Below are 27,162 nucleotides of genomic sequence, written 5' to 3' on the forward strand. Positions count from 1 at the left end.
AACCCCCTCTCTGCTAAAAATACCAAAATTAGCTGGGCGTGGTAGTGGGCGCCTGTAATCCCAGCTGCTTGGGAGGCTGAGGCAGAATTGCTTGAACCCAGGAGGTGGAGGTTGCAGTGAGCTGAGATCACGCCACTGCACTCCAGCCTGGGACACAGAGCAAGACTCTGTCTCTTATCAATCAATAAATAGGCATCGGAGAGGTGATTTCTCAATCTCCCCATCGTGTGAGGACACCACAAGGAGGCAGCTGCCTGCAAACCAGGAGGAGATCCCTCACCAGACACTGCAAGCTGTCAGGGCCTTGATCTTGGACTTTCGGCCTCCAAAACCATGAGAAGTAAATGTCTGTGGCTTAAGCCCCCAGTCTGTGGTATTGTGTGACAGCAGCACAAATGAACTAAGCCACCCTTACCTCTTCTTCTAGAATGACGGGATGGCAGGCATGGGGAGGGGAAGGCGGAACTGGCTCATCCTGAGGGTCACTTGCACTGTGACAGGTTCCTTCATGTCTGAGAAGGGCAGAGGAATGGTCTTGCCTTCCTCTGTGTGTTCACAGTAATTCGTTCATACTTAATGATAGTAACAGTGATATAGAGTAAGCCTAATAATGGCTAACCTTGATGGATTACTGACAATTTGCCAGGATAACGCTTCTACTACAGTGCTTGAAACATAACCCAGGCAGTTGCCCGCTCTTCTCTAAATGGCAACTTCCAGCCGCAAGGATCTTGTACGTCCCACCTTCGTATCCCAGCTGCCCAGCTAGAGTCCCTCAGTTAAATGTCTGCCAAGAAAGAAGGCAGGGAAGGCTTTGCCGGAAACTCCCATACGGAGGGTGTCTGTTGTTTCACAGGGAAAAGCTAACACCTTAAGAACAGAACTTCCTTAGTTCAGGAGCTAATTGGTCAAACTCATGGGCCTCCCAGTGGGTCACCCCACAACCCTCACCTTTATAAGGTGTGAGCCTGAGTCAGGTGCAGACTAGCATTGAACTGAGAAACGGAGTTATGGGAGGGACCCCCACCTTGGCATGAAACATGGCAGGGAAAAGAGTGCCTGCAGGGAGCAGCCTTTCAAGACGATTTGGGACACAGTGGCTTTCTTCAGCTTTCCAAGGTACTTGTTCGTGATATAATTTACGTGACTCTGAGTAAATGCCACTGTCTTTACGACCTGACCCTCGGGAGGGCCTGGCATTTCTGAGTATCATAACACAGGAGTTGGTAGTGTGCAGAGGCCAGAGTCACTGCGCTTGGTGCCACACAGCTTTGAATGGGAGGGGAAAGGATTTCACCAACAAGGAAGTTTTAGACATTTAGAGAAACTAGCAAGGACGCCAGGGAAAATGAGCAAGACAGTGTCCTTTGAATTTAGGTTCCTGCCCAGAGCATTAAGGAAAAGAAAATTGCAAGAGCATGGAGAGCATGGAGATCCTTTCTGCCAAAGATAGTTATGTCTGGTTCTCTGATGCTACTTAAGATAAGCACCTGGGCCTGGTGCAGGGGTGCACAACTGTAATCCCAGCTCTTAGGCAGGCTGAGGCATTGAACCAGGAGTTTGAGACAAGCCTGAGCGAGACCCCATCTCTACCAAAAAAATTAAAAATTCATCTGGGCCTGGTGGCCCACGCCTGTGGTCCCAGAGAGTCAGGAGCCTGAGGCGGAAGGATCACTAGAGCCCAGAAATTTGAGCTCACAGTGTGCTATGATCGCACCACTGCACTCCAGTCCAGGTGGCAGAGCGAGACTCTGTCTTAAAGCAAAAAAAAAAAAAAAAAAACACCTTCATGGAAAGATTTAGAAAGGAGTATTTGGCTTTGGAATAGTAAAGATATGAGTGGCTGGCTTCACTTTTCTCAGTGAAGCCAAGGAGCCGGAACACAGTGCCCGCGTCTGAGCTGTGTGAACACTAAGGTGGTGGGTGGCTCTCGTACTCTCCAGCTCAGGCCTCGTCATTTGAAACATAAACATACCAGGTAGCAGGAGATGGTAAGTGGTTGACAACCAGCCTGTGGGAGGGAGGCCCATTGACTGCATTTGCTCATTTCTGTGGTGTAAATACTCCCACCTTGGCTGACTTCAATCTACTAACATAGCATCAAAAGGCAACGTGAGATTCCTGAACACTTATGTGGGCTACTGCAAAATGCTTCAAAATTTATCCACGGGCTCTGCCAGCAGGCGTAAGCAGGCCCTGGTGCACAGCTGGCACCCATGTGGGCAACCCAGGAGTTCCATCACCAACACATCTCAGAGCCATCCTCATGTGCACTTGGAGGGAAGTGTCACCTGAGGATCACAGCGGGATGTGGTGGAATCAGGGTTTGGAGAAACGCTGATGGCCAGGATCCCTGCTCCAATCAAAGGAAGCGGAACAGGGGATCAGAAAACTCTGATTTTAGATCTTCACACAGTTGCCCAAGTAAAAATTACAGAATCCAAGCAAGAAATCCCTGTGAAGAAGACCTAAGAAGATGACTGGGTCTCAAGTTCACTATGAGCCTCGGTGCAGCAGGGGCTGTTAACAAGTTAGGATATGTTAACAGAGCTACAGCATCTGGGCCAAGAGAGGTGACAGATGCACCATCACCAGAGAGAGCTGGCAGAGGAGAGGCCAGCTGGGTGCAACCGCTCAGAGCCAGGCCCTGTGCCTGCGCCATGCTCAGTGCCTCCCGTCATCCCTTCCTTTCACCCTCACAGGAGCCCGAAACACTGGGATTACCAGCCCCACAGAGCAGAACTCGGATGCAAAAAGGACTGAGCCACAGGCTGCCCAACCAGCCTGCACGACCAGCCTGCCCGACCAACTTGCACAACCAGCTGGCAGGGGCAGAGCAGGGCTGGACAAATGAGTCAGGACTCCTGGGCTCTGAGAGCAGGGAAGATGGAGAAAGGGCAGGCTAGGACTCACAGCTATGTCCCCAAATAGTCAAGGTTTCATCACGCGGAAAAGGGCGGAGATTCTGTCTGCATGACTCCAGGGGGTGGAACCAGCACACACTGTGAAAAGGCACCGGAGGGCCAAGTTCCCTCCACTGGAGAAGTTAGTGCTATCTGGGGGAAAAGCTGCTCCCTGGGGAAGGTGCCCCACAGTGAAGGGTTAAAAACCAGGCTGGTCAGTGAGGCTGGGCAGGCGCGTCTGGGAGAACCAGCAGATGGCTCCTACCCCACAGGCCTGCACAATACTGTCTTCCGGGGAAGCCCAGTCAGTCCAGACGACGGCAGCCCTGTTTTAGTAAGCCAAAACGTCGGGGCCTAAAACAGGCGCAGCCATTTCTCAGGTGTTCCATTGAATTCACATCCAGGGCTGCCACTCATGGTGCCACTGGGCTCCTGGATCCCAGCGCTTTCCGAGTAATGTGTGGCCTTCTATAAGGTACTGTAGGCAAACAACATATGAAATGTGTGCAGCTACATGCTATGCCTAGTGGACATTATGCTATTAGATGCAAACCTTAACTATGTATTATGCTAGAAATGTAGATATAAATATAAATATATAGCTATCCGAACTCCTCTGCCCAGAAAAGGAGGGCAAGTGAACACCGCCTTTTTGTGTTAAGTGAAGATAAACTCCTCAGGGCTTTGTGTTCGAGAGGTAGCACCTGACCCACAGCACCCGGGAGGGAGGTGGGGGCGCAGCACCCTCAACACCAGCTCCTCGAGGACACACACAGCACGTATACAGTGACTCAGCTAGTTTAATGAATGCTTTAATAAATAGGAAAATAAATATTTTAAGTATTAAAGTAAGCAATAACATAAAAAAATCTTCATTTATCACTGATACTAGTTAGTATTTACGAAGTACCAAGATGAACACAGTAGGAAATGTGGACGTATTTCAGAAAAAAATGAGCCCATGTTCTTTTCATCCACCTCAAATCTGTGAAACATTCCTAAGATGCAAAATGCAGCACTCTCTGGGTTCCAAAAGTTTCCGTTTCCCGAGGGAAAAATCCTTTCAACCCCCAACTGTCAGGAACCTCACTCCTTGTCTCTATTTTTGGTGGGAAAGCAGGTTAAGGGGAAGCATGGCAGCTGCTGTCTTGGGGTGCCTGGCGGGCAGCAGCTGCGCCTCACAGAAACCACACTGGGAGAAGATTCAGGCGAGCACCCTCCCGCCTCGGCTGCACCAGCGTCCGGCCAGGCAGCTCCCCAACCAAGACCAGCCTGCGGAGCAGCTGCTGACAAGAGCTCTGTCCCCTCCAGGGCTGCCCCTGCAAACTCCACACTGCTCTTAGGCATGCAGCTCGAATTACCTAACAAGTGCAGGTTCGTCTCCAGGCGAACGGCAGACTGGAAGAGGAGCTCCTCGCTCTTTTCCAGGGAGGACTCTGCTTCTAGGTGGCTTTGCAACCAGCAGGCATACTCTTCTTTACTCAGAACCTGTGGGAGATGCATTGCTGAGTGCTGCACCAGGCGCTGCTGACTGCGGGGCGCCCACCGCACAGGCACCCTCGCGGGGCCGCCCCCACTCACCCTCTTGGCGATGCACAAGGTGCGCAGGCCTTCCGCCGCATACAGGTTGAGGTAATTCTGAGTTTTGCTCCGGATCTTTTTTTGATGCCTCCCTCTGGCGTCAACTAGGTTGGAGAATAAGCAGAAACACGGGTAAGACCTGGTACCTGCGGAACGATCTTCAGACACTCTGAGATTTACCCCATGTCTGTTCGTTACTTGCGAATACAGCACAAGTTTTCATATAGAATTCAAAGCAAAAATGAGCTGTTACGTTTAAAAAGAATCTCATCAATATGCAAATGTTTGGCTGTTTATTTTTTCATAGAGACAGGGTTTTGCCACGTTGCCCAGACTGGTCACGAACTCCTGGGCTCAAGCCATCCGCACACTTCAGCCTCCCAAAGTGCTGGGATTACAGGTGTGAGCCACTGCGCCCGGCTGATGTTTGGCTGTTTCTAACAACCTTTGTTGAAATAAGCTCATGAAAATAAAAACTTCATCAAAAGTAATTTGGCATCCTTTTGCCCAGCCTATTAAATGGAGGCTCACGTTCTTCCTGTTAGTGAAAAGTCTTACTTAATGGGAAGTGCACTTTCTATCCTCAGAACAGTAGGATCCTTACAAGTAGCACTGCCAGATAGAACAAATGATGTCTAAATATGGCATAAGACATACTTTTACTTAAAAAATGATTTATCTGAAATTCAAGTTTAACTGGACATTCTATATATATATATATATACATTGTTTGTGAAATCTGGCAACACTACTGACCAGTTATGAGGCCCCTGGCCCAGGAAGGCTTATCTACTAATCTAAGTCTACCGCCTGACAAAGCAGACCTGGTAAGAGGCCCTTTTACATGCCTGGCCATGCTGCATTCTCCATGGGGGTGACAGAGCCTTCAAGGGAGTGATCACTGGTTCTTGGAGGTGGAAGAATCTTACTCCTTTCTATATAAAGTCTAAGTACACGTACAGAACATAAACAGGTACACAGCATATCTATGTTATTAAAAGGCCATGAGGGGACAATTGAAAAAAAAGCCTGAAAAGGCTCTTTATGGAGTTGATAATGGGGAAGAAAAAATGTTGCCGTAGGATCCTATGTTTAGGTATTTACATTTCCTGAAAGGATGATGCTCAAACTCATCTTGGTATTCCTGGTGTCATGGTAACACTCTTGGAAGATGCAGACAACCTTTTCCCAGAATCAGATTGTTCTTCGAGCAAAGCCATGCCTATCTGAGGGGCTTTGGAAATGACATACTCATGATAAAGCTGTCCCACTGTTCCGGGCAGAGGCGACATGTGGTGTGCACTGGGACATGTGGTGGTACCGGATGTGACACTGAGATCAACCACACTTTCCAAAAACGAAACGAACTGAGCCCACAGAGGGAGGACGGGCCACTCGGGACCCGGGGTGCCCCCGACGAGGAGATGGCCCCACAGGCGTCTGCTTCTCAGGTAGACACTGGGGTGTTTCTGTGCAGGGCCATCTGCACAGGGCCTAGTGACAGGGAGCACCTGGCCATGCCAGGCAGAAGCGGCCGAGCCCGTCGTCCCCTCCGGCAGACATGGACACACACCTGTGCCCCTTCTGGCAAGATCTGCCCCTCGTTCTTGGGTGACTTTTCCCTTACACGTCTTGCCGCGCCTACCACTGGGCAGTCACTGCAGAAAAGCGAGGCTGGACTTTGGAGGGTGGGGCCCTTGTGGAGGCTGGGATCTGTCTACACTCTGATGGAGGGTAGGAGAGGATGGGAAGAACTCCAGCTCCAAGGAGACCATCACTGAGGAGCTGGGGGAACCTCCGAAGGAGAAGGTACTGGGGAACGAGAGTGTGGATCCCCAGAGGCATTCAGTCAGACCCGCTCTTCTCCACTTGCTGGAGTGACGCTGGGGGTGGCTGATTTCAAGCTGGAGGCATGGCAATGTTCACACTGCATTTTTGGCAGCGGTCATGCAATATTAGCCCCTTCTTTCTGATGTTCCACAGCCACCCAGGTCCTGTGTGTCTTGTCTCCCTTGGGTGACAGGAGGAATTCTGTGCCTGGAACTCAGCTCCTTGGGTAAGGAGTGACCTGCAGGAGCGGGACCAGTGCTGCCCGGCGCCCCCTGCTGGGTGGGGACAGCCGACAGCTCTGTGCCTCAGCCCCCTGAGGCCGCATCTGGGTGGGGGTGGAAGGAGGGGGCTAAGCGCACAGCTCCAGGCACAGTCTGCAAAGATGACTCCAGTGCCCACCGACCTCAGACACAGCAGGGCCGAGACAGCTGCGCCTGGCAGTGGGCTGCACCTGATATGCCCACCAGGAGACAGCTGGTGAGCAGTGCTTGCAGCCCTGCAGAGGCCCGCAGAGGGATGAGGGTAGCCTCTCTTCATGATTTTACCATGTGTTTGAACGTTGCTCCAAGTGATATTTCCATTTCTTCTAAGCTTGACAAGCGATAGTTCCCCAACAAGGAGTTATCTGATTAAAATGGTAAACTAAGGTGCAGTCCCTGCTTGTACACGCATGTACTCATCATAAAAAAATACATACTGATTACTGCATGGCAGCAACGTGTGAGGCCCACACTAGGCCGTGGGCTAAGGCCAACTCTCTGTCCTCGCTCTGGGAGAAGGCAGAGTGGCTTGAGGTTTACGCCTTAAAGACCACACAAAGTAGCAATGCCACCAAACCACAAGCAAGTGAATCTTAATGGGAAGGAGCCAGAGACTTGGGAAGGTACCGAGTGGATGCTGGACATCTACGTGACAGAGGGCACTCAGCTAGGTGCTCGTGTGGGGACTTCCCGTGAGAGGTAGGCACTGTGATTTCCTTTGTAGATGGGAAACGGAGGCACAGAAAGAGTGAGTGACTCGTCCAGGGTCATCCCAGCCAGTAAGTGTAGACCTGGGATTTGAACAGAGATCTGTGAGACTGGGTTGCGGTGGAGTCTCTGCTTGTTGCCTGACACCACACCTGCCAGGGCAGGTAAGCCATGGCCCCGTCCTCCTGATATAATACAGTCATGCCCACTATCTGCTCAGCCAACTCGGGCTGCTTCTGGTGAAAATGTTTTGAGTCCTCTAAAGATGGCATCAGATTAAGTCCGGAGTGGGACAGCTCTGTGCCCTCCTCAGTTTGTCACCCACACACGGGTGATAAATTGACCTACGTAGGTGGTAAGTTGATCTGCACAGGCAGAACGATTGCCAGGCACAGTGAGCCCTCTGTAATGAGTCTGCACCTGTCCACATCCCTCCACCACTCCCCAAGTACAAGGCAAACGATCTGTGCATAAGGTGGGCGGTCACAGGTGGGTAACTTCGAGGGGACTCCAGGGCCATTCTGTAGTCATTCTCTTGGGAAACCGCTGGGGTCTCTGAACTTCCTGAACCTTAACCTGCCAGTGTTGACACGTAGATCTTCCCTATCCGAACCTGACTTCGTGCACTGCTTGAAAATTCCCAGAGGAAGGCAGAGATCAACGCAAGCCCTTGATTAATTTTCCCCATCAATGTCATGGTTTTGATAAGGAGAGAGCTGTGGCAATGTCATCACCTGGCCCTTCCATGATGCCGTGGATTTCAGGTTCTTTTTCTTATCTGCGGTTACCTGGTTATGGGAAGCTCCCTTCCTGAGAGCCACAGCAAAGCCACAGACGATGCAGGTCCTGAGAGGCTCCCTGGCCTGGGTAGGGGCTCCCCCACCCCGACGGTGAGGTTGATTCTGAGTCGGAGGAGAGCAGCGTGGATGGTCTTGTAACCGGCATCAAGGGCCTTCCCAACTCGCAGACGAACGAGGAAATCCCTGGCTCACTCAAGGCCCGTGGAGGCCAGGCCGCCACTGCTCCTTCTGCCACGGCCTCGGTGCCTGCCAGTGAACAGGGAGGGGAGCCCTGCCTCCTGGTAAGCTCTATCCACCCTGGTAAGGTACCAAAAAGCAGGGGTAGAAGAGTGAGCAGGTCATGATGCTAAATTTATTCAATCGAAAGGCATCCAGTTTTCTGGGATATCCTTGGTGATTTTTTGGGGGTGACAGGGTGGAGCGTGAAATATCGTCCTTCTTTTATGAAATGATGGCTGATGGTATTAGTGAGACGTAATGACAGCAGTTCTTTTTGTCTGTGTTCTGCTTTTGAGGTTTTCTATTCATGTAAAAAAACATGTTGCCAGCAAAGTACAAGCCTGGCAACTGCTGCGGCCTTCCTCGCACAGCTTACAGGGCTCCCTGCTCTACAGGATGGGACAGGCCTCACCTGCCAGCGCCAGGCAGCCCCCACATGCCAGGGCCACTCCATGCCTTCCCCTTAGACATCACCCGTCATGCTGTGAAGTCTGAAGCCCAAGACCCCTTAAGTTGTCTTGAACCCAAGGTTGTGGAGTAAGACAGAGATTTTTTTGCTGTAGAATGAAATCACTCAGATAACTGCCCTATTTATGTTTTTCTCTTGTGTGGATGTAAACAAGAATCGATTTTCAGAAGCAGCAGCTTCCTAGAACTCAAAATCTGTCCATGAATTGGTTTCTTTGCCGACTCCAGGGCAGAGGCCCTGCAGCAGGAGAAAGGCGAGATCTCACCCCGCATTGGCCGCCATCGTGGAAGGTCATCCAAACTCCTCTCAGAGACACATCTGCAGATTCAGCTCAGCTGCCTTGTGGAGGTCACAGCTCTGTGAGGGGGACATGGATTTCCTGTATGAAGCTCTTCCTCCCATCCAATTCTCCATCATGAATGGTCCTGGGCTTCTGTGCCAGGGGTCCTGTCCTGGGGCACTGAGATGCTGGCAAGAAAGGCCAGTGGGAGGTGAAGTATTCCCTAGCTCCAACTCGGAGCTCCAGAAGGGAGCATCTGGCTGATAGCGTTTCCCAGCAGCTGCTGCCCAGAGCTGCTTCCCGGGTGCGGAAAACAGGAAGCCTGTGGCAGGCAGTACAGCCTCAGTGGGGCCCCTAGGCTGCGGCAGCATCCTCACCTCCACCCAGTTCAGTTCCCCGGAGGTGAGGCTGCATGCCTCCATCCTCTGAGCACAGAGGGAGAAGTGGGTGGCCAGGTTCGCTTTATGAGAGGGGCCTGACCCTTCCCAAGTGCCAGAACAGAGGGCAGTGGGTGAGGCCGGCATCCCTCACTTCCTGGGCCCCCACTGTGGCTCAAGGCAGCCCCACAAACTGTGGCCTGGATCTATGAGCTGCACCAGGTCCACAGGGCAGGAAGAACTTTCCAGAGCTACTATCTAGATTCTCACCCTTCATTGTTCAAATTTAAAACCTGACACTCTCCAAGTATCCTCTGTCCCCCCAGTTCTTGGAGGTGGGGGTGTCCAGGCACGGAAGCCCCCTGAATATTTTCTAGTCCGAACCCTTCAAACAGGCAAACAATGATCTGAAGAAACCGTGCAATTCTCTGATGGGCACTGCTTTTGGAAAAGGATGAATGAAAATCACTTTACTCAAGAGAAGGAATTGGGTGGGGATATTTATCAGGACTTCCTCCCCGGAGCCGGGGTGCAGCTGGGCAGGGGTGGGGGTACCTGAAGAGCAGGGCTGCAGGAGATCCATGACCACTGAGTCGGCTCCCTTGGTGTAGACGTTGATCTCGTCGGTAAGCGGGTGCCGGATCACCACTGACATCCTCTTGCGGATGGAGTCGAAACCCAGTGTGTGCAGGAGCTCGAAGGTGAGCCTGCCCAGGTGGGGCAGCTCCACGGACACTTGGTCGTGCAGCCGCTCCACGAGCACGCAGTTGTAGGCTCTGGCCGCATACACCAGCGCCGCCTCATCCGGGCTCTCGGCCTCGTACCGCAGCTCACGCTCTGGCTCCTGCTCCTGGGCAAGCTCCGAGGCCCAGTCATCCGCCTGGCTGCTGCAGCCATTGCTGGTGATGGCCGAAGTGGGCTGGCCCAGCCTCTCCAGCCTGAGAAGCATGCCGTCGCTGCACGGGGTGGACAGGAAGCCGGGGCCCGACTTGTGGTTGGACTTGTTGGCGGCCAGGCTCCCGATGCTGCTGCAGCCTGAGGTCAGGCAGCTGGGTGTGAACCTCCGCAGGAAGTCTTCTATCGTCTTCACGGGGGACTTCAGCTCAAACCTCACCCTCACCTGCAAGAGAAATGGTCAGAAGGCAGGTGAGGGAACTGCTCTGTCCCCCAGAGGCCCCACCCTGATTCCCACAGGATGCTCCAGGCACTTGGAGGAACGATGGCGTTGACTTCCCCACGGGGTCTCAGAACACACATTTCCCATTTCCCGGATGTCAGGCATGCATTGAAATTGCAGGCAGAGACGGTACTCCTGCCTTGAGATCCTCCGTTGGCCTCTTCCACTTCTCTTAAGCAAAGGTTATGCAACATTCTTTCAGAACGTGGTTGCTGAGGGCCCACCAGTGAGGCCTTGATGTATGCAGGGGAGTTGCAGCTGGTGGCATCTGCTGGCTTCGTTTGGGGCTGTCCCTGTACTACGGTGTCCCCTTGCTTTGCAAAAAACAGCTCAGAGGAGCAGGCTCACCATTGCCTGGCACAAAACTGGGCATTTTTTTCCAATTAAAAGGCCACTTAACAAACCATCAGCTTATACTTCCTTTGAATTATGTCTATAAAAATTTAATATACAAATCACATTTCCAGTCCCCAAATAATCTTTCTAAGCACATTAAATACACTGACAAATTGAGGATCCCAAACATTGAAACAATATTTTAACCACCACAGTAAGAAACAAAATGAGTTACACACACACACACACACACAAACTGTTAAAGTTTCAAAAAGCTCAGTGATAGAGCAACAGAGCCATGTTTTTTCCTTGCTCTTTATTGAAAGAGCAAATGTCAAAACAACCAAAATATTGAATTAGCAATTCTTAAAACCGCAATTTTACCATTGCATCCTAGGTTCTGAATTACAGTGACAGCCTCCAGAAAAGTCAGGTGTTTGGTAACACGAGGCGCATAGAGCCAGGTTTTGATACAGGTGCTTTTCCTCTGGTCTTGCCATGGCTGTAAATACGCTACATAGCCAGCTGGGAGACACAGGCACCCACACAGCAATCCCTGCTAGCTCCAAATGTCCTCGAAGGTGGCGCTCACCAACCAGTGTGTGGGAACAGAAACGCCTCCAGAGACATGTTCACCTGCAGCCTGAGTGTGGGTGATTGAGAGGCTGTTCCCCAGGTGGAACTCAAGCCGTGTAACCTTCAGCATAAGCCTCAGTGACACTGTGGCCTCTCACCCTTCATTTAACATCTGTCAGGCAGGGTCTAACCCGAGAAGGGGCACTTCTGCAGGGATACACACCAGAAGGGTTTTTAACTGAGGGCAGAGCCCAGAGGCCAGATGGGAGATGCTGAGGCAGCCAGGAGATGAACTGCGGCTTCGGGAAGTAGCTCCAGGCCAGGGCTGCCGGCATAAGCCTCAAGCCTGCTGGTCTCTGAGTGGCAGGCCTGTCCATTGGAGTCACTGGGTCCAGGTACCGCCAGACACGCTGCCGCAGCAGAGAGCACACAGGCCACCTTGTTCACCCCACATCGCCTGCTGAGGAACCTGCTGGAAGGGCTGACCCAGGAGGCTGGGAAGGGATCCTGGGAGAGTCGGGAGCCGGGAGGTCTGACACACACCCACCCCATTCAAACATTCGAAGCTGCCTGGTTCCATATGCATATCGCTTCCGTGCCCCCCACACTGCCTAGCCCACTGCAACGCTTTCTGGGGCGCACTGGGTGATAGAGGAGCCTTCACACATACAACCTTGCTTCTCTCGGGAGAAAACCTTAATGTCAGACTGAACCAAAGCCAATTTGAGCATTGCTATATTTCTAGTATCCTAAGTAGCCTCTCATCGATTCCCGACTGCTTCTCGTTGAAGAACAATCTTCGATGCCCCCATAAATCCTCCCCATGGCCCCACGGCCCAGGCAGGCACCCCAGGCACGGGGAAGAGGCCGATGCGTCTCCACCTGCATGGCTGGTAGAGTCAGGGTCCATGTGCAAGTTCCTTATCCCAGAAGCTGGGCCCCCGGCCTGTCTTGTCCTCTCTCCTGTGTGGATCTGGGACCCTGAGGCTCAGGGAGGTTGCCCTGGGCAGCCTCCCTCCGGCCCTGCCCCAGGCCAGGCAGCGAAGGAAGGACCCAGGCAGGCAGGGCCTCCACATACCCACCTGCCTACCTGAGGCTGGCCTAGCTGGCTGCCCTGTGTCCCTCCCCTGCCAGGCTCAGAAGGCATCTCTGGGGGGCTGTCCCTTCCCACTTGGCCCCAACCAGCCCCTGCCCACTGCAGCCCGGGACCGACGCTGCAGAACCACAGCGCTGTTTTGCTCAGTATGAAGTGTCCGCTGCATCCACCTTAGCTCACAATGTGCTAAGAGCACTTGCTGCAGGAAAGGGCCGGGCGCCTGCCCTCAGGAGAACTGACAACCATGGCCTGCAGCGCAGAAGGTCAAGGTCAAGGTCAAGCTCAGGGACCCTCCAGAACTTGCCTTTGTTCGTGGCTGATCCGGGCATGTGACGACGACTGTGTTGCAGATGGTGAGTGCGATAAAGAAATCAAAGACGTCAGACAGCTCGGGTGAGAGGTGGGCCAGCGGATGCTCCTGGTGCCTCGCCACAGCTAGGCTCTTGTCACACTCACTCACCTTCTCCAGCAGCTTCGGGTCAGGCGTGATGTCCTTCTCCTGGGGAGAAAGGGAGGCTGGCGGTGAGTCCCACCCAGTAGTCTGCCGAGGGTCTTGGGGCATGACTATTTAAGGTGCTTTGATTTTATCATAAGCTGTAAACAGAACTTCATCTCTAATATACATATGTGTCGTTTTATAATTGTAAATTACTTATGATTTTAATTGCACAAAATATACGTAACTTCTATCTACTTTGTGAAAAACATGCTTCAGCATTGCCCTGTAGTCTTTTCACTCTACATTTAAATTTTTCATAATCAAAATATTTTATGTACATATTGGTGGTTTCCATTTTCTCCAAAACATTATTAATTATCTGAAGTTTTCCAGGCTTTTAAAAATCATTTAAAAACACATTTAAATGGACATGTCATTTTTTTTTTTTGAGGCGGAGTCTCGCTCTGTCGCCTGGACTGGAGTGCAGTGGCCGGATCTCAGCTCACTGCAAGCTCCGCCTCCCGGGTTTATGCCATTCTTCTGCCTCAGCCTCTGGAGTAGCTGGGACTACAGGCGCCCACCACCTCGCCCGGCTAGTTTTTGTATTTTTAGTAGAGACGGGGTTTCACCGTGTTAGCCAGGATGGTCTTGATCTCCTGACCTCGTGATCCGCCCGTCTCGGCCTCCCAAAGTGCTGGGATTACAGGCTTGAGCCACCGCACCCGGCCTATCATCATTTATTTGACCATCTCTTTATCACTGGATACTTAAATTTCTTTCGGTTTTGGTGATGTAAATTACACATTGATAAACTTCCACATGTAGCAATCCTTGGCTGAATCGCGAAATTGATAGACGAGAAAGTTTGAATACTTTAAATACTCTTGACTCATATTGAAAAAGGCTGTCAGGAAACCTTGTTCCAGTGCAGCCTCCCTCCTGCCAAGCGTTGAGAGTCCCCACTCAGAGCGGACGTGGAGAAACCCACCAATCAGCATCCAAAACTCTAGATCTCCCCTATTGAGATGGCAGCTTCTCCGTGGGTTTAGAAGCACATGAGAGAATGAGGCCACCAGAGTGAGCAAGGGGGATTCTTCCCCTCTGCTGTGCTGGTAAAACCTGGCGGAAGTGAAAGCCTCTTTCCGAGGTTATTGCTCACTTCTGCGCCTCTCCCTGCCGGATGAGGGTGGTCCATTAATAATGTCTGGATGGCTGACGAGGCCAGGCAGAAAGTATTTTATGGATTTGGGCTCGTCTAATTAAAACTCCCTCGGGAGGGGTTGGCTTTGCTTTTTAGCGGTTGTCATCTTGTCCTGAGGTTTTTATTTGCTTCATTTGGCAACACTGGCTTCCTCTTTGTCACCCTTTCTGGGTGAGTCGCCAGCAAGCCACCAGCCTTAGAAGCCGTGGCAAAGGGGCCCTGTCAGTGTCTTGGAAAAGACAACGGTGGAGAGAAAATGTTGGCCAGAAAAGCTTTTGCTGAGTAGAGCCGAGCTGCCCAGCGACAGTGGATTTGTAGGACTAAATACAGACACCTTCCACGAGCGGGGACGGGGAAAATGGGGAAGAGACGTGGCAGCGCCCTAGCAGGAGGCTCCGTACACTCACCATGGGGCTGCTGAAGGCCGTGTGCTTGGACAGCATGCTGGCCCTCTTGGCCTCGGCCCGGCTGCCCGTGCGCCGGTGGGACTTGGTACTCTGGGTTCTGTGCAGCACCCGGACACTCTGGTGGCTCCCGATGCTGCCGCGCTGGGACACCGAGCCCCCTCTGGGCACCACCTCCTCCTCCTCCGAGTCAGCCTCCTGGTACCTGGCCAGACGCTGCGCTGTGGGGAGAGGGTGCAGGGTGAGGCATCGTGGGGAAGGCTGGGCGGACAGAACCCATTCAGGGTGTTTTAGGTTCCACGAGGCTTCTGGCAGGGCAGCCCCAGAGGATTTACCACCCTTGCTCTCTAATAGCAAGGGACAGAGAACATCTTCAGTTAGCTGCGACCTGGGGAGGGTGATACTCTCAACTGTTTCACAAATGAGAAGACTGACTTTCATCTCAGAGAACGTAAGGAGCTTTCTAAGGTCGCATGACCTAGGGGAAGGGGAACGGGTCGACGTCCAGCTGGTTTGTTCAGGTAGGGCCCAGGTGTACATGGGGTAGGATGGCAGGTGGCTGGAGGAGGGAGGCGGGACAGAGGGTGGCAGGCCTTCCAGTCATGCTGGAATGACCGTGCTCACTTGGTGGTGAGCTCCTTGCCCATATGGATGGTGGGCACCACCTGCCCCTGTCCAGATGAGATGCTGTGGCACAGGGGCTCACTCTCCTAGACTGCACAGCTTGGACCCCTACAGCCAGCGTTTGGACTCAGCTTTGAAACTCCATCCAAGGGGATCTTGACCGTGATGTCGCTCAAAAGCTTGTAGAGGCCCCTGCTGAGCAAATTCCCCAGGACCCGGTGAACGCGGGGCGACTCCCCTGCAGAGGTGGCTGCGCTGCGGCTTCCTGCTAACCCATGGCTCTGAACCAGTCTTCTGGGTTTTGCCCAGTCAGGACAGCTTGCTTCACCGTGGATGAGCAAAAAGAGGCCCATTCATGAGCTTTACTCATCAGAACAAGCGTTTCATCAGAACGTCCAGCACAGGCACGGTGCCGAGTCACAGCTGCAGGGGCCTGTCAAGAGGCGGGAGAAGGAGGTGCCTGTGGAGCTGGCCAGCCGCGTGGACCAGGCCCTGTACCGCACACCTCTTAACAGGCCCTCTGTGAGAGCTGAGGAAGACGGGGGATAAGAAAGCAGAAGTCACCTGCCCACCGTCACGAGGCCGAGTACTTGCCAATGCCAGGGTTCCAACGCAGGGAGATCCTCATTCCAGGAGCAGACGCCCTGCGGATGTGTCACCAGCTCCTGGGTGACGTCAGCCCAGCGCCCCGTAGGCGAGGACACACAAAACCTGGACGCATGACTCTGTCCAGATGAAGTGAGGGGCTGGGCTTCAGCCTCCAGGAAAACGGACCGGCCCGTCCCCCCCTCCCCCAGCAGCGGTCCCGCAGGTCCGGAGCTCCATGGAGCCATCCTTCAGGGCCCCTCCTTCCCTCGGCGGCTGTGGGGGCCACGGCTGGTGTGTTGGTGTTCTGATTGGCAGTGGCGCCAGGGATGCCTTATATGCCCTCAGGGAAGATGAGGCTCAGGAGCAGGTAATGTCCCCTCCTAGGCACACACAGCCGGCCAGCTCCAGGTCATCAGGCCGAGCCGTCAGAGGGGGTACACCCAAGACTTCCACAGCCGGTTCTGGTCCGTGAGCAGAGCTGGGGGTTCACAGTCCATCTGAACCTCTTTATGAGTGACATTCGGAGAGGTCAGATCGTAAGATAACTGGCTGATGACGCTCCTTGCCTGGGTGCCTGTCAATAGCTGATCCAGGCACTTCTCTACAACACGCTGCTGAGACCCACGTGGTTTCGTTCATCACCAGGCAGCCCCCCGTGTCTTGAGGCAGGGAAACCCTCTGGTTTTACGGTAGCATTTGGCAATTGCCAGAATCTTTCTGTAATCTTAGTTGGGAGCCTGCCCCAGGGAGCCTGAGCTTCCAACTTTATTATTATCTTTTAAATTTATTATTATTATTACTAACGGATAAATCAGCATTGTATACATTTACGGGCTGCAATGTGACGTTCTGATATGTTGCCGCCACAATGCGGCATGATTAAATCACGCGAAGTAACAAATCTGTCACTTTACTCACCTATCACGTTTTTATGGTGAGACAGTTAAAATTTACTCTCTCCGTCATTTTGAAATGTGTAATACGTTCTTATTGTCTCTGGTCACTCGGCTGTGCGACAGATCTCAAAACCTATTCCTCGTGTCTGTCTGAAACTGGGTCTCGGCTTTAAGGGCTGCTGCAGAACCCACTGCCCGGATCTCTGATCCCCTCAGGACTCTGCTGAGTTCTGTTTTTGAGAAGAGCACACAATGCACTGTGCTGCACCAGGTTCAGCAACTACGGGAGGAGAAGCGGGGGGAAAGGAGGGAGAGGAGAGGAGGGCAGAAGAAGGGAAAAAGGAGGGGGAGGCCGAAGGAGGCTGGTGGGAGGGAGGATGGGCAAGAGGATGGAGTATTGTCACCGATCATTTATTTTGGGTGGCAAATAAAACTTTAAACAAAGTGGGCAATTTCCTCTGCCTTCTGTTTACTATGACTGCTTCACTTTATGTTGAGGAAGACGGTGGCTATCATGATAATCCTTGGTTTTACAAAACTCACAAAAGTGTCAGGTATTCGACAGAGGCCTCCCACCAAATCCTTCTAAAGAGCAGCTTCCTAGTCATGCCCGCTTGCATTCCCTCTGCCTGGTTTTAATTTGCTGTTTCCGTAGCATGCACTTGGCTTCTGTCACAGGCAGGAAATGGACCCCAGGCTGCAGTGCAGGGTGCGCACTCCCAAGGCGCTGCAGTCCCAGGCATAGCCGTGGTGGGGACCCTGGTCCGCACCCTCTCCTGGCTGGGGCGGGGTGCTGGCTGCTGGGTTTCGGAAGCCGGTGTCTGCCCAGAGGCACCAGGTTGGAAGGAGGCAGCCACAGGTAAGGAAGGGAGAGGTGGGAGTGGGGACTGCTTCAATAACTGGGAGTGAGGCGACTCATCTTTCCAATTCCCAGGGACGCTGTTCCAGGGGAGAGAATGAAGCATGAATTAGCCGGTGCCCTTCTGAGGATTTTATGACTAGAAAATGGATGGGTGACAACAGAGACATCTCTTTGTCCCTTGGCGTGGCAGGGCAAGGGGACCGGATGCCCTGGAAGGTGGCAGGGCAAGGGGACCGGATGCCCTGGAAGTGAGCTCCTCGCAGGTGGTTTGCCTGGTTGCTTAGGCGGATGCCTGGCACCCCAGACACTGCAGGAACAGGGCGGGCGGCCGTGCCAGTGCCTGCTCTATAAATAGCACCAGGCTTCAGTCACCTGAGCTGCTCTGACAGTCACGTCTTTATACTCCCTTGAAAATCAGTCATCCCTGAAGCCTGTGGGGTGTGAGAGTGTGTGTGTGTGTGTGTGTCTCCAAGCAGCTCTGGATAGAGCAGCTTTCTGGTTCCGCCCAGGTTGACAGCCCCACACCTCCAGACTCACCATTTGCATCATGAGAATATTCTACACCAGACACGGTGCATCTTCGGAAAACCATCTTGTTCTCTGTCAGAGTGCCAGTTTTATCTGAGAAAATGTACTGTATCTGCCCTAAGTCTTCCGTGATGTTCAAAGCTCGGCACTGCAGCTGCGAGTCTGTTTCTTCGTCATACAACTGTGCGTCCTGGTTAATGAAGTACACTTGGCATGCTTTAACAATTTCAATGGAAACGTATAAGGAAATTGGGATCAAAACCTGGAAGAGACAAGGCACACAGGAGGAATGACCATGAGGACAGGGAGCCGGGAAATTCATCTATTTAAATAACAAATGACGACAACTGCAAGGAAGTAGGGACTATACTGTACCTTTAAGAGCTTAAATAGCTTGGTTTAGAGTCAGTATTGGAAAAGCATTAGAGTATTGGCAAAGAGAATACACTAGGACAGCTTATGGAGCAGCTGCAGAGCAGGGATCCACTATCGTGTCTGGAAGTATGGTACCCATGGCTTGGATAGAAGCAAGCAAGTTGTGCTTGAGAGAGGCTAGGACAGGAAAGACAGAAAGAGAAAAAAAATCATGGCACAGTCAGTCCTCACAAGCAAGGTCACCTCACACCACACTCCACAGCGGCATTCGACCCCGGGCTTTCCCTGGGCTCCCATCTCCCAGGAGTACAGCCCCAAATTCAGGGGACAGTGCAAACACAGCGCAGTCTTTCTTCGGATACCGGTTCTGTGCTCTTCTTGTGCAATGCAGAGGAAAGGGAAAGAGGCTTTGAGAAAAATATTCAGTGATGCCTTCATAATTTAAGAACAATTCTCCTCGAAAATAATGTTTACTTACTCATTTATTTTGGTAGAGTAACAGTATTGAACTAATGTTTACAGACTCAGAATATCATCCACAGACTAACTGGGTTCTCCTGGGAACTGAAGTACGTTAATGAAACACCAACTGCAGTCCTGACTCAAGGCTTGAACAAAATTTGCATTTTTTAAAAAACTAATTTAGACAGTTAAATAAGACTGTTTCTTGTTGTATGAAGCACATAGAAGAGATAGCACAGGTTCCCTCCTAGGCAAAGCCTGAGCCAATGTCCTCTGGTCACTCAGTTCCCAGGAAGGTTGGTGGTGAACTCACTGCCCCCTCGTCCTCTGGACTCTGGGACCCTCCCCACTCTTTCACAGACCTTTCTGGGCGCAGATAGCCGGTCATTGACTGGGAGGCGTCAGGGAGGCGCGCAGATGAATAATAGTAGTAAGAATAACAAGTGCAGACAAATGCAGTGTGGATAACCTCAACTAGATCCCGAGCAGAAAAAGCACATTTATGGAAGGACTAGTGGGATCTGAAAGAAGTCTGGAGTTTTGTTCAAAGCCAAGGACTAGGCCAGGTGCAGCGGCTCACGCCTGTCATCCCAGCACTTTAGGAGACCGAGGTGGGTGGATCACTTGAGGTCAGGAGTTCAAGACCAGCCTGGCCAACACGGTGAAACCCTGTCTCTAATAAAAATACGAAAACGAGCCAGGGGTGTAGCATGCCTCTGTAATCCCAGCTACTCTGGAGGCTGAGGCAAAAGAATGGCTTGAACGCAGGAGGCGGATGCTGTAGTGAGCCAAGATCACACCACTGCACTCCAGCCTGGCAACAAAGCGAGACTCTGTCTAAAAAAAAAAAGAAAAGAAAAGAAAAGAAAAAGAAACAAGAAAAAAACAAGAAGCAAAGGACTAAAGTTGGCTTCTTAGCTTTCACAACGTACCATGACAATGTAATATGTTCACATTAGGGAAAACTGGGTGAGGGATGTATGGAAACTCTCTGTAAAATTTATTTAGAAAACTAGATTTTATTTTGGACTAATTTGAAGATTTACAGAATCTGCAAAGGCAGCTTTTCTGTAAATCTTCAAATTACTCCAAAATAAAATCTATTTTTTTAAAAAAAGTAACTGAAAGGAAAAACAACAAAAGGAAAACAATGACCCACACCAAACCCTCAAAGTACAAGAATCTTAAGAACAGAAAAGGAAAATTTTGACTGAAAAATCCCCCAAGGAAAGATCCCATAGATGATTTAGGCTGAAAAATAAAAGGCAGAATCCAGGTGGATATATTTGCCATCCTCCCAGATGCAGAATTTATAGGAAATTCTGAACAGAGTATGATGATTTTAAGTTCTCTTCATAAAAGTAAAGCAATTATTGCACAATACTGAGTATTGTTACCTGCAGAACTATTATCATTGTTAAAAATGAGTAAACTGCAGCTGTGACTGGGGATAAGGAGCTTCCATCAGATGTAGGGACATAAAATAATGACTTCTTCTCTTGATACCGCCATATCCACAGTCCGTGTCCTGTAGTAATGTTCAAAGAGAAATGTCACTCATCCAATGGAAAAATAAGAACACTGCTAGCGTATATTAAAGCAAAACTTTAATATTTGTTACCTGACGCAAGCACATTTGGTTTTCTTAGTCAGCTTTGCCATGTCAGAAAGCGAAAACACACAATGTTCTTGGCACCTTTGATCCAACTTCAGGAAGGAGGTGGGACTTGGTCTCTTCCTTCCACTGAGAGTTTCCCATTGTTGGTGCTAAGTGGCACCACTTGTCCCAACACAAGCCACCCGTGTGTTGGCAGCTGACAGTGTGAGGCACCAAGATGGAATTTCTTAACACACATCTCACGAAACACCAGTCTCATGAAATGTGCAGCAAAAACAGTCAGTAGGCTCGGACACTGCCATTATTGTCCTTTCCTGAGATTCACAATTCACACATGGGAGGCTCTGGGAAGCCAACAGTAGTGCACACTGCCGAATCCACTGGACCCGCACCCGTCTGGTCACGGAAGCCTTTTTCAGGTCCCGTACATCTGTATCTCATGCCACTGGGCTAAGACCACCTCACACCCACTTGGTGTGGCCCCACATGGAACCTAACTGCTAGCCCCTTCTTACGATTCAAAGCCATGTTTTTGTTTCTCTTTTCATGAAGTTTCCATTAGTAACATTTGTGCTTCTCCAGCTCTTAGCCTTAGTTCGGCACCAGCTTACTGATACTTCTGCCCCTGGAATTACCACCACTGCTGTGATGAAAGCATTCTTCCACTAAGAAATCATCAATTCAGAAAATAACATTACAGTCAGCCCTCAGTATCTCGTGGGTTCCATATCCATGGATTCAACCAACCGTGGACCAAAAATATTAGGAGAAAAAAATTCTATCTGTGTGTATTCCCTAAACAACACAGTATAACCATTATTTACATGACATTTACATTGTGTTAGGCATTGTAAGTAACCTAGAGGTGACTGAAAGCAGGGGTCCCTAACCCCAGGCTGCGGACTGGTACTGGTCCATGGCCTGTGAGGAAGCGGGTGGCACAGCTGGAGGTGAGTGGCAGGCGTTAGCATCGCCACCTGAGCTCCGTTTCCTGTCAGATCAGCGGCAGTCTTCGATTCTCACAGGAGCACCAAGCCTGTTGTGAACTGTGCATGGGAGGGAGGGATCTAGGCTGCACGCTCCTGATGAGAAGCTAACTGGTGCCTGACGATCCGAGGTGGAACAGTTTCATCCCTAAACCACATCCCCTGCTACCCCCACATCCGTGGAAACATTGTCTTAGGAAAAAACCAGTCCCTGGTGCCAAAAAGGTTGGGGACTGCTGATTTAAAGTCCAGAGAAAGGTATAGGTAGGTTATATGCAAATACTATTCCACTTATCAGGGGCTTGAGCATCTGAAGATTTTGGTACGGTGGGGGAGTCCTGGAACCAACCCGCCACGGATGCCGATGGACAGCTATACTCTGCCATGCCCATTCACCCAGGCGTTTCCATGTGGTCTGTGCTGATGCAGGCTGCCCTTGAGTTCAAGTCGGTGAAAAACCAGGGTTTTAACTTTAGAGTGCTAGGTTTACATGTTTGAGGGCAGCCCACCGAGCTCACCTGGAGCCCACTCATTTCTTTCTTTTTGTTTTCTTTTTTTGAAACAGAGTCTCACTCTGTCACCCAGGCTGGAGTGCAGTGGTGCGATCTCGGCTTCCTGCAACCTCCGCCTCCTGGGTTCAAGCCATTCTCCTGCCTCAGCCTCCCGAGTAGCTGGGACTACAGGCGCCCGCCACCATGCCTGGCTAGTTTTTTTTTTTTTGTATTTTTAGTAGAGATGGGGTTTCACCATGTTGGCCAGCTGGTCACCAACTCCTGACCTCAAGCGATCCTCCCACCTCGGCCTCCCAAAGTGCTAGGATTACAGGCGTGAGCCACGGCGCCCAGCCCCTACTTATTTCTGCTCTGTCTAGGAGACTTACCGACTGCTGAAAACAGAGACATGCAAACAAGCAGCAGGACACACCAGAGCACGTCGCCGTTCATCTGCCTCTCCAGCTTGCTGCGCTTATAGCGGGGCCCGCTGTTGTTCAGCAGAGCTTTGGTTTCATGACCTGTTCGGGAGGACAAAGGACACGGCAAGTCAGAGCCCAGAGCTCAGGGACCAGCTGCACGGACGGTGTGGAGGGAATTCCACGCCGCCATTCTCTGGTGCTTAGGTGAGAAGCTCGGGCAAAAAAGCAGGGTTTAAAATGAATCTTACTTCCTGTTAGCAGGTCTGAAACTAAATAAAACGAAATTAATCTTACATGTATAATGATTGCGGAGAAAGAAATGGAAAGAAATACACCGTGCCAAGAAAGCAGGCTTTGGGTTGAGGTACTATTCAAAGAATTTGTGCTTTTGCTCCTTTCCGTTTTCCTAGTTTCCAAACTTTCCACAATGGGGATATGTTGTGCTTTTTTTCTTTCTTTTTTTGAGACGGAGTCTTGCTGTGTTGCCCAGGCTGGAGTGCAGTGGTGCAAACTTGGCTCACTGCAACCTCCCTCTCTTCAGGTTCAAGAGACTCTCCTGCCTCAGCCTTCCTAGTAGCTGGGACTACAGGCGCAGGCCACCACACCCCGCTAATTTTTTGTGTGATTTTAGTAGAGACGGGGTTTCACTCTGTTGGCCAAGCTGGTCTCAAACTCCTGACCTCATGATCTGCCCGCCCATCTCAGCCTCCCAAAGTGCTGGGATTACAGGCGTGAGCCACCGCGCCCGGCCACGTGATTCTTAGGAAGCAGTGAGGGAGAAGGGCTGGAGAACACAGTGCCGCCTGGCGGCAGGGGGTGCCAGGTGCCCCAGCCTACCTGCGTAGATGACGATGCCGACGACCGCGTCCGTGTTCCTGAGGGTGCAGCCCCGCAGCAGTAGGTTTTCTTTATACAGCCCGGCTTTTTTCCCGTTGTCGTGTATGCTGTGGAGGGGCGGTTGGCACGTGTCACGTGGTTGCAGGCATGTACCTCATGTCTTGGGCGGCACTGCCTTGAGGAAGGAAGGCCCTGGCACGATGAAAGCTTGAGGATGCCGGGATCTGGACTGGGAAGGGGACAGGGGGCCCCGAGGGTGGGTGACTCGCCCTGTGGGTCTCTGCAAGAGCTGAGACGGGACTGCTGCTCAGTAGTCACTGGGCATCCAGATGCAGCTCGAGGGCCTGGTGTTTGTTTGTTTTGCAGATGGAATTGTTTTCACTCCAGGACTGACCACTGCTAGGAAGGGCAAACCCCCAGCCGGCCAAGGAAGGCCTTGCTACGTGGTCGCTGCACATCTCCTGCTCAACACAGGAAATGTTACTCCTAATCACAGCCTCAAGTTGTCATAAAAAAACAAACACCTTCCACAAAAGGGGATGATATTGGTTTCATTTTTAACATCCTTTTCTCTTACAAGAAGTTATAAAGTTATTAGAAATATTAATATATGTGGTCTGAAATGTGGTAAATTCCATGAGACAATTCTATAAATTCGGTTTTACTGCTATTTAGATTCAGAGGGACAGTCCAAGCTTAAGTTACTGGTTTTCAAATCTGTCCTCCTGGCCCACTAATGACCCAGGCTGGCTGGGCAGCCTTGGGCTAGGATCGCACTGGGACAGATGTGGCCCCAGGAGCCAGGTGCACAGGTCACAGGGGGAGGCCTCATAACCGGAACTGTAGCCCAGGCCTGCTATAGTTTCAGGTTTCCAGAACAACAGCAGGGGCCCAGCCTAACCCACCCCAGGCAGGGCCACCAAGGGAGTACCTTCCAAGAGGCCACCTTTTCACACCCACACCTGCTCCACACATATTCCCCACACTCCCACAGCCCAAATGCTTCCTGTGTGGCTCTTAGCGGCTCACCAGGGACCCCTGCAAGGTTTCCCTCCTGCCAACTCCTAGCCTCCCGACCAGGGAAATAAACCTATGTCCTAGTGAAGAAGAGAAGCTAAACAGTAAAGGCAAGGCTGAAATGCAAGCTGGGAGGATACATTTTCTACAAGTCAGTTATTTACCCACAGCAAGGGTTCTTCGCCAGAGCAGACACAGGGGGCCGCACAAGGGCTATTCAGCCAACGCTGTGTCTACTGCTCCCTTGGCAATTCCAAGACGGAGTAAGGTTTTCCTTTAAAGAGAGATTCGAGACGGCGAACCACTTTGGCAGCCACAGCACTGACAGCCTGACCGGTATGAGACATCCTTAGGTACCAAACCCTGCTCCACACTTCTGGAGTGAGGACCTCCCCCCACGTGTCTCCCATGGACTTCTCCAGCGACAGCCAGACAAAGACACCATTGCACTGGGACAGCAGAAAATAACAAATCGTCTCCAAGTTCAGGTTATGCTTATTAAGGACAAATGATAAACTTAATAGAAACAAGAAAAATGGTCTACATTAAATGTTCTTAATTGTGACACTGACTTTTGAGCAACTACTGTGATTTCTGATGAGTCCAAGCCAGACGGAAACTTGGCACTTTATACAGGTGCACTGACCTCCCCAGGTCCATGCCAGAAGGACGAGTGAGTGTGAGGGGACGGGAACGCACTCCTGCGTGAACAGCCCCACATCACAAAGGGGAGGCTGGAGAACAACATCACCATCAGGTGTCTGGTGCCTGGGCTGGAAGCTGCCTTGGGCTTGTGAGAGAGAGGGGCCCGGCCCAGGGCAGCACAGGCCCACGTCCACACAGGCACGAGGCTCAACTCCACAAAGATGCACACAAGAACGTCATCCGTCAGCTCCTTTGTCATGGGCTGAACTGTGTCCCCTCAGAATTCAGCTGGTGAAACCCTAACTCCCAGGACTACAGAATATGGCTGTATTTGGAGACAGTGTCTTTAAAGAGATCATTAAGTTAAAATGAGGTCCTTTGGACAGGCATGGTGGCTCACGCCTGTAATCCCAGTACTTTGGGAGGTTGAGGCAGACGGATCACTTGAGGTCAGGAGTTTGAGACCAGCCTGATCAACGTGGTGAAACCCCGTTTCTATTGAAAATACAAAAATGAGCTAGACATGGTGGTGGGTACCTGTGATCCTAGCTACTCGGGAGGTTGAGGGAGGAGAATTGCTTGAACATAGGAGGCAGAGGTTGCAGGGAGCCGGGATCATGCCATTGCACTCCAGCCTGGGCGACAGAGCAAGACTCCTTCTCAAAAAGAAAAAAAATGAGGTCCTAAGTGTGGGCCCTACTCCATAGCACTAGGTCCTTCTAAGAAGAGAAGATTAGGCCACAGAGACACACAGAGGGAAGACCATGTGAAAACACAAGAAGACATCTTGCCATTCATAAGCTAATGAGAAAGAGACTCAAAAAGCACCAATTCCTGCAGACACCTTGATCTCAGACATCCCAGCCTCCAGAACCAGGAGACAACAAAAGGCTGTTGGTAAAGCCACCCAGTCTGTGGCACTGTTTTGGCCGCCCAACCACTCACACACATCCTTTAACATTTAATTAAGCCACTTAGAAGGCCTCATGCAGTCCAAGTCCCCAGGTCTGCTGACTCATCGGACCCATGCCTTCCAAATCAAAACTGGATGAGAGAACCGTCTGGTGAGAACACCAGCCATCCACTGAACAGTGCCCTGTGCAGGCTCCATGGGAAGTGGCCGTGTTCGCCTGGTACCTCCTGCCCCGTGTTCCTTCTCAGAAGATACTACGTTTTCCTGACCACACCTGCTGTTGGTAATGGGTCTCGTTCATCTGAGTCCCAGCACATTAAGAAAGGTGAGGGCCCGCAACCAGGGTGGGAATCTCCCCTTCCAACACAGCGGTGCAGGGCAACAGTGCTCGGTGTCTCCTCCATGGCCACAGGCAGCAGCGTACAAGCCCGGCACCAGGGACAGCAGTCTCCAAGCCAGTTCCTCCCCAGGTCACGTCGCCTCCAGCAACCAGAGCCCCAGACCCTCCTCTCCGCGGTACCCAGGTGATGGCTCCACGTTGGCATGGTCACTGGCTGTCCTTGACTCCTCCCTCATTTTTCACATCCATTCAACCTCACCTCCACGTTAACCTTCTCTCTGGCTGTGTCTTTAACCCATGTCCCCTTCTCTCTATCTCCATGCAGCACTGCTGATTTAGGTGTCTGCATTTCTCTTGCTGGAGCCTGCAACACATGCTTGCTGGCCTCAGCTCCACCGGCCTGGGTTCCTCACACAGGCACCGGAGCCATCTTCGAGTGTGTGCGTGTGAGTGTCCCCTGCGGGGTTCCTCACTGCTCCAGCTTGACGCGGGGCCCAGCCCGCTCCACAGCCTCTGCTTGGCCCACGGAAGGGGTGGCTTCTGTGGTTTTCTGCCCCAGCCACCCTCACACAGCACGTTCTGTGGACTCTGTGCTGGCCTCTGCCTGAGGGAGCCCGGCCTTCTGGCCTGGGCTCAGGTTCTGCTGCCTTCAGGGCAGTCCTCCACGCCACGCTCCCAGGCCCTCCAGCCAGGCCTGCTGGCAGTATTCCTTCCAATTCTCTGCTTCCAAACAGGAGCTGCTCATGTCCTATCCATTGCACACCCCAATGCCTACCTCCGAGCTTGGCAAACATTGAAGGCTGCCTGGCCCTTGGCTTTGAGCTGGGTCCATCCAGTGGGGATGACAGGAAGGTCACTGGAGGAGTGCCTGAGAGCAAGAAAAGACAGGGAGTGGCCGGGTG

General features: G+C 51.7%; 1 protein-coding gene across 1 annotated transcript in view; it reads right to left on the reverse strand.

Annotated features, from left to right (window-relative positions):
* Nucleotides 1-27,162, reverse strand: part of ATP10A (ATPase phospholipid transporting 10A (putative)) — a 189,891-nt gene that overhangs the window by 23,052 nt on the left and 139,677 nt on the right. The window contains exons 4-12 of the mRNA XM_023190428.3: nt 23,346-23,452; nt 22,476-22,607; nt 20,389-20,519; nt 18,164-18,416; nt 14,660-14,877; nt 12,917-13,111; nt 9,983-10,547; nt 4,485-4,588; nt 4,265-4,391 (exon numbers count right to left, since the gene is read on the reverse strand). Coding sequence (XP_023046196.2) covers nt 4,265-4,391; nt 4,485-4,588; nt 9,983-10,547; nt 12,917-13,111; nt 14,660-14,877; nt 18,164-18,416; nt 20,389-20,519; nt 22,476-22,607; nt 23,346-23,452 — 1,832 coding nt within the window. The remainder of the gene's footprint in view (nt 1-4,264; nt 4,392-4,484; nt 4,589-9,982; nt 10,548-12,916; nt 13,112-14,659; nt 14,878-18,163; nt 18,417-20,388; nt 20,520-22,475; nt 22,608-23,345; nt 23,453-27,162) is intronic.

Source organism: Piliocolobus tephrosceles, chromosome 6 (genome assembly GCF_002776525.5).
Source record: "Piliocolobus tephrosceles isolate RC106 chromosome 6, ASM277652v3, whole genome shotgun sequence".
Taxonomy (NCBI): Eukaryota; Metazoa; Chordata; class Mammalia; order Primates; family Cercopithecidae; genus Piliocolobus; species Piliocolobus tephrosceles.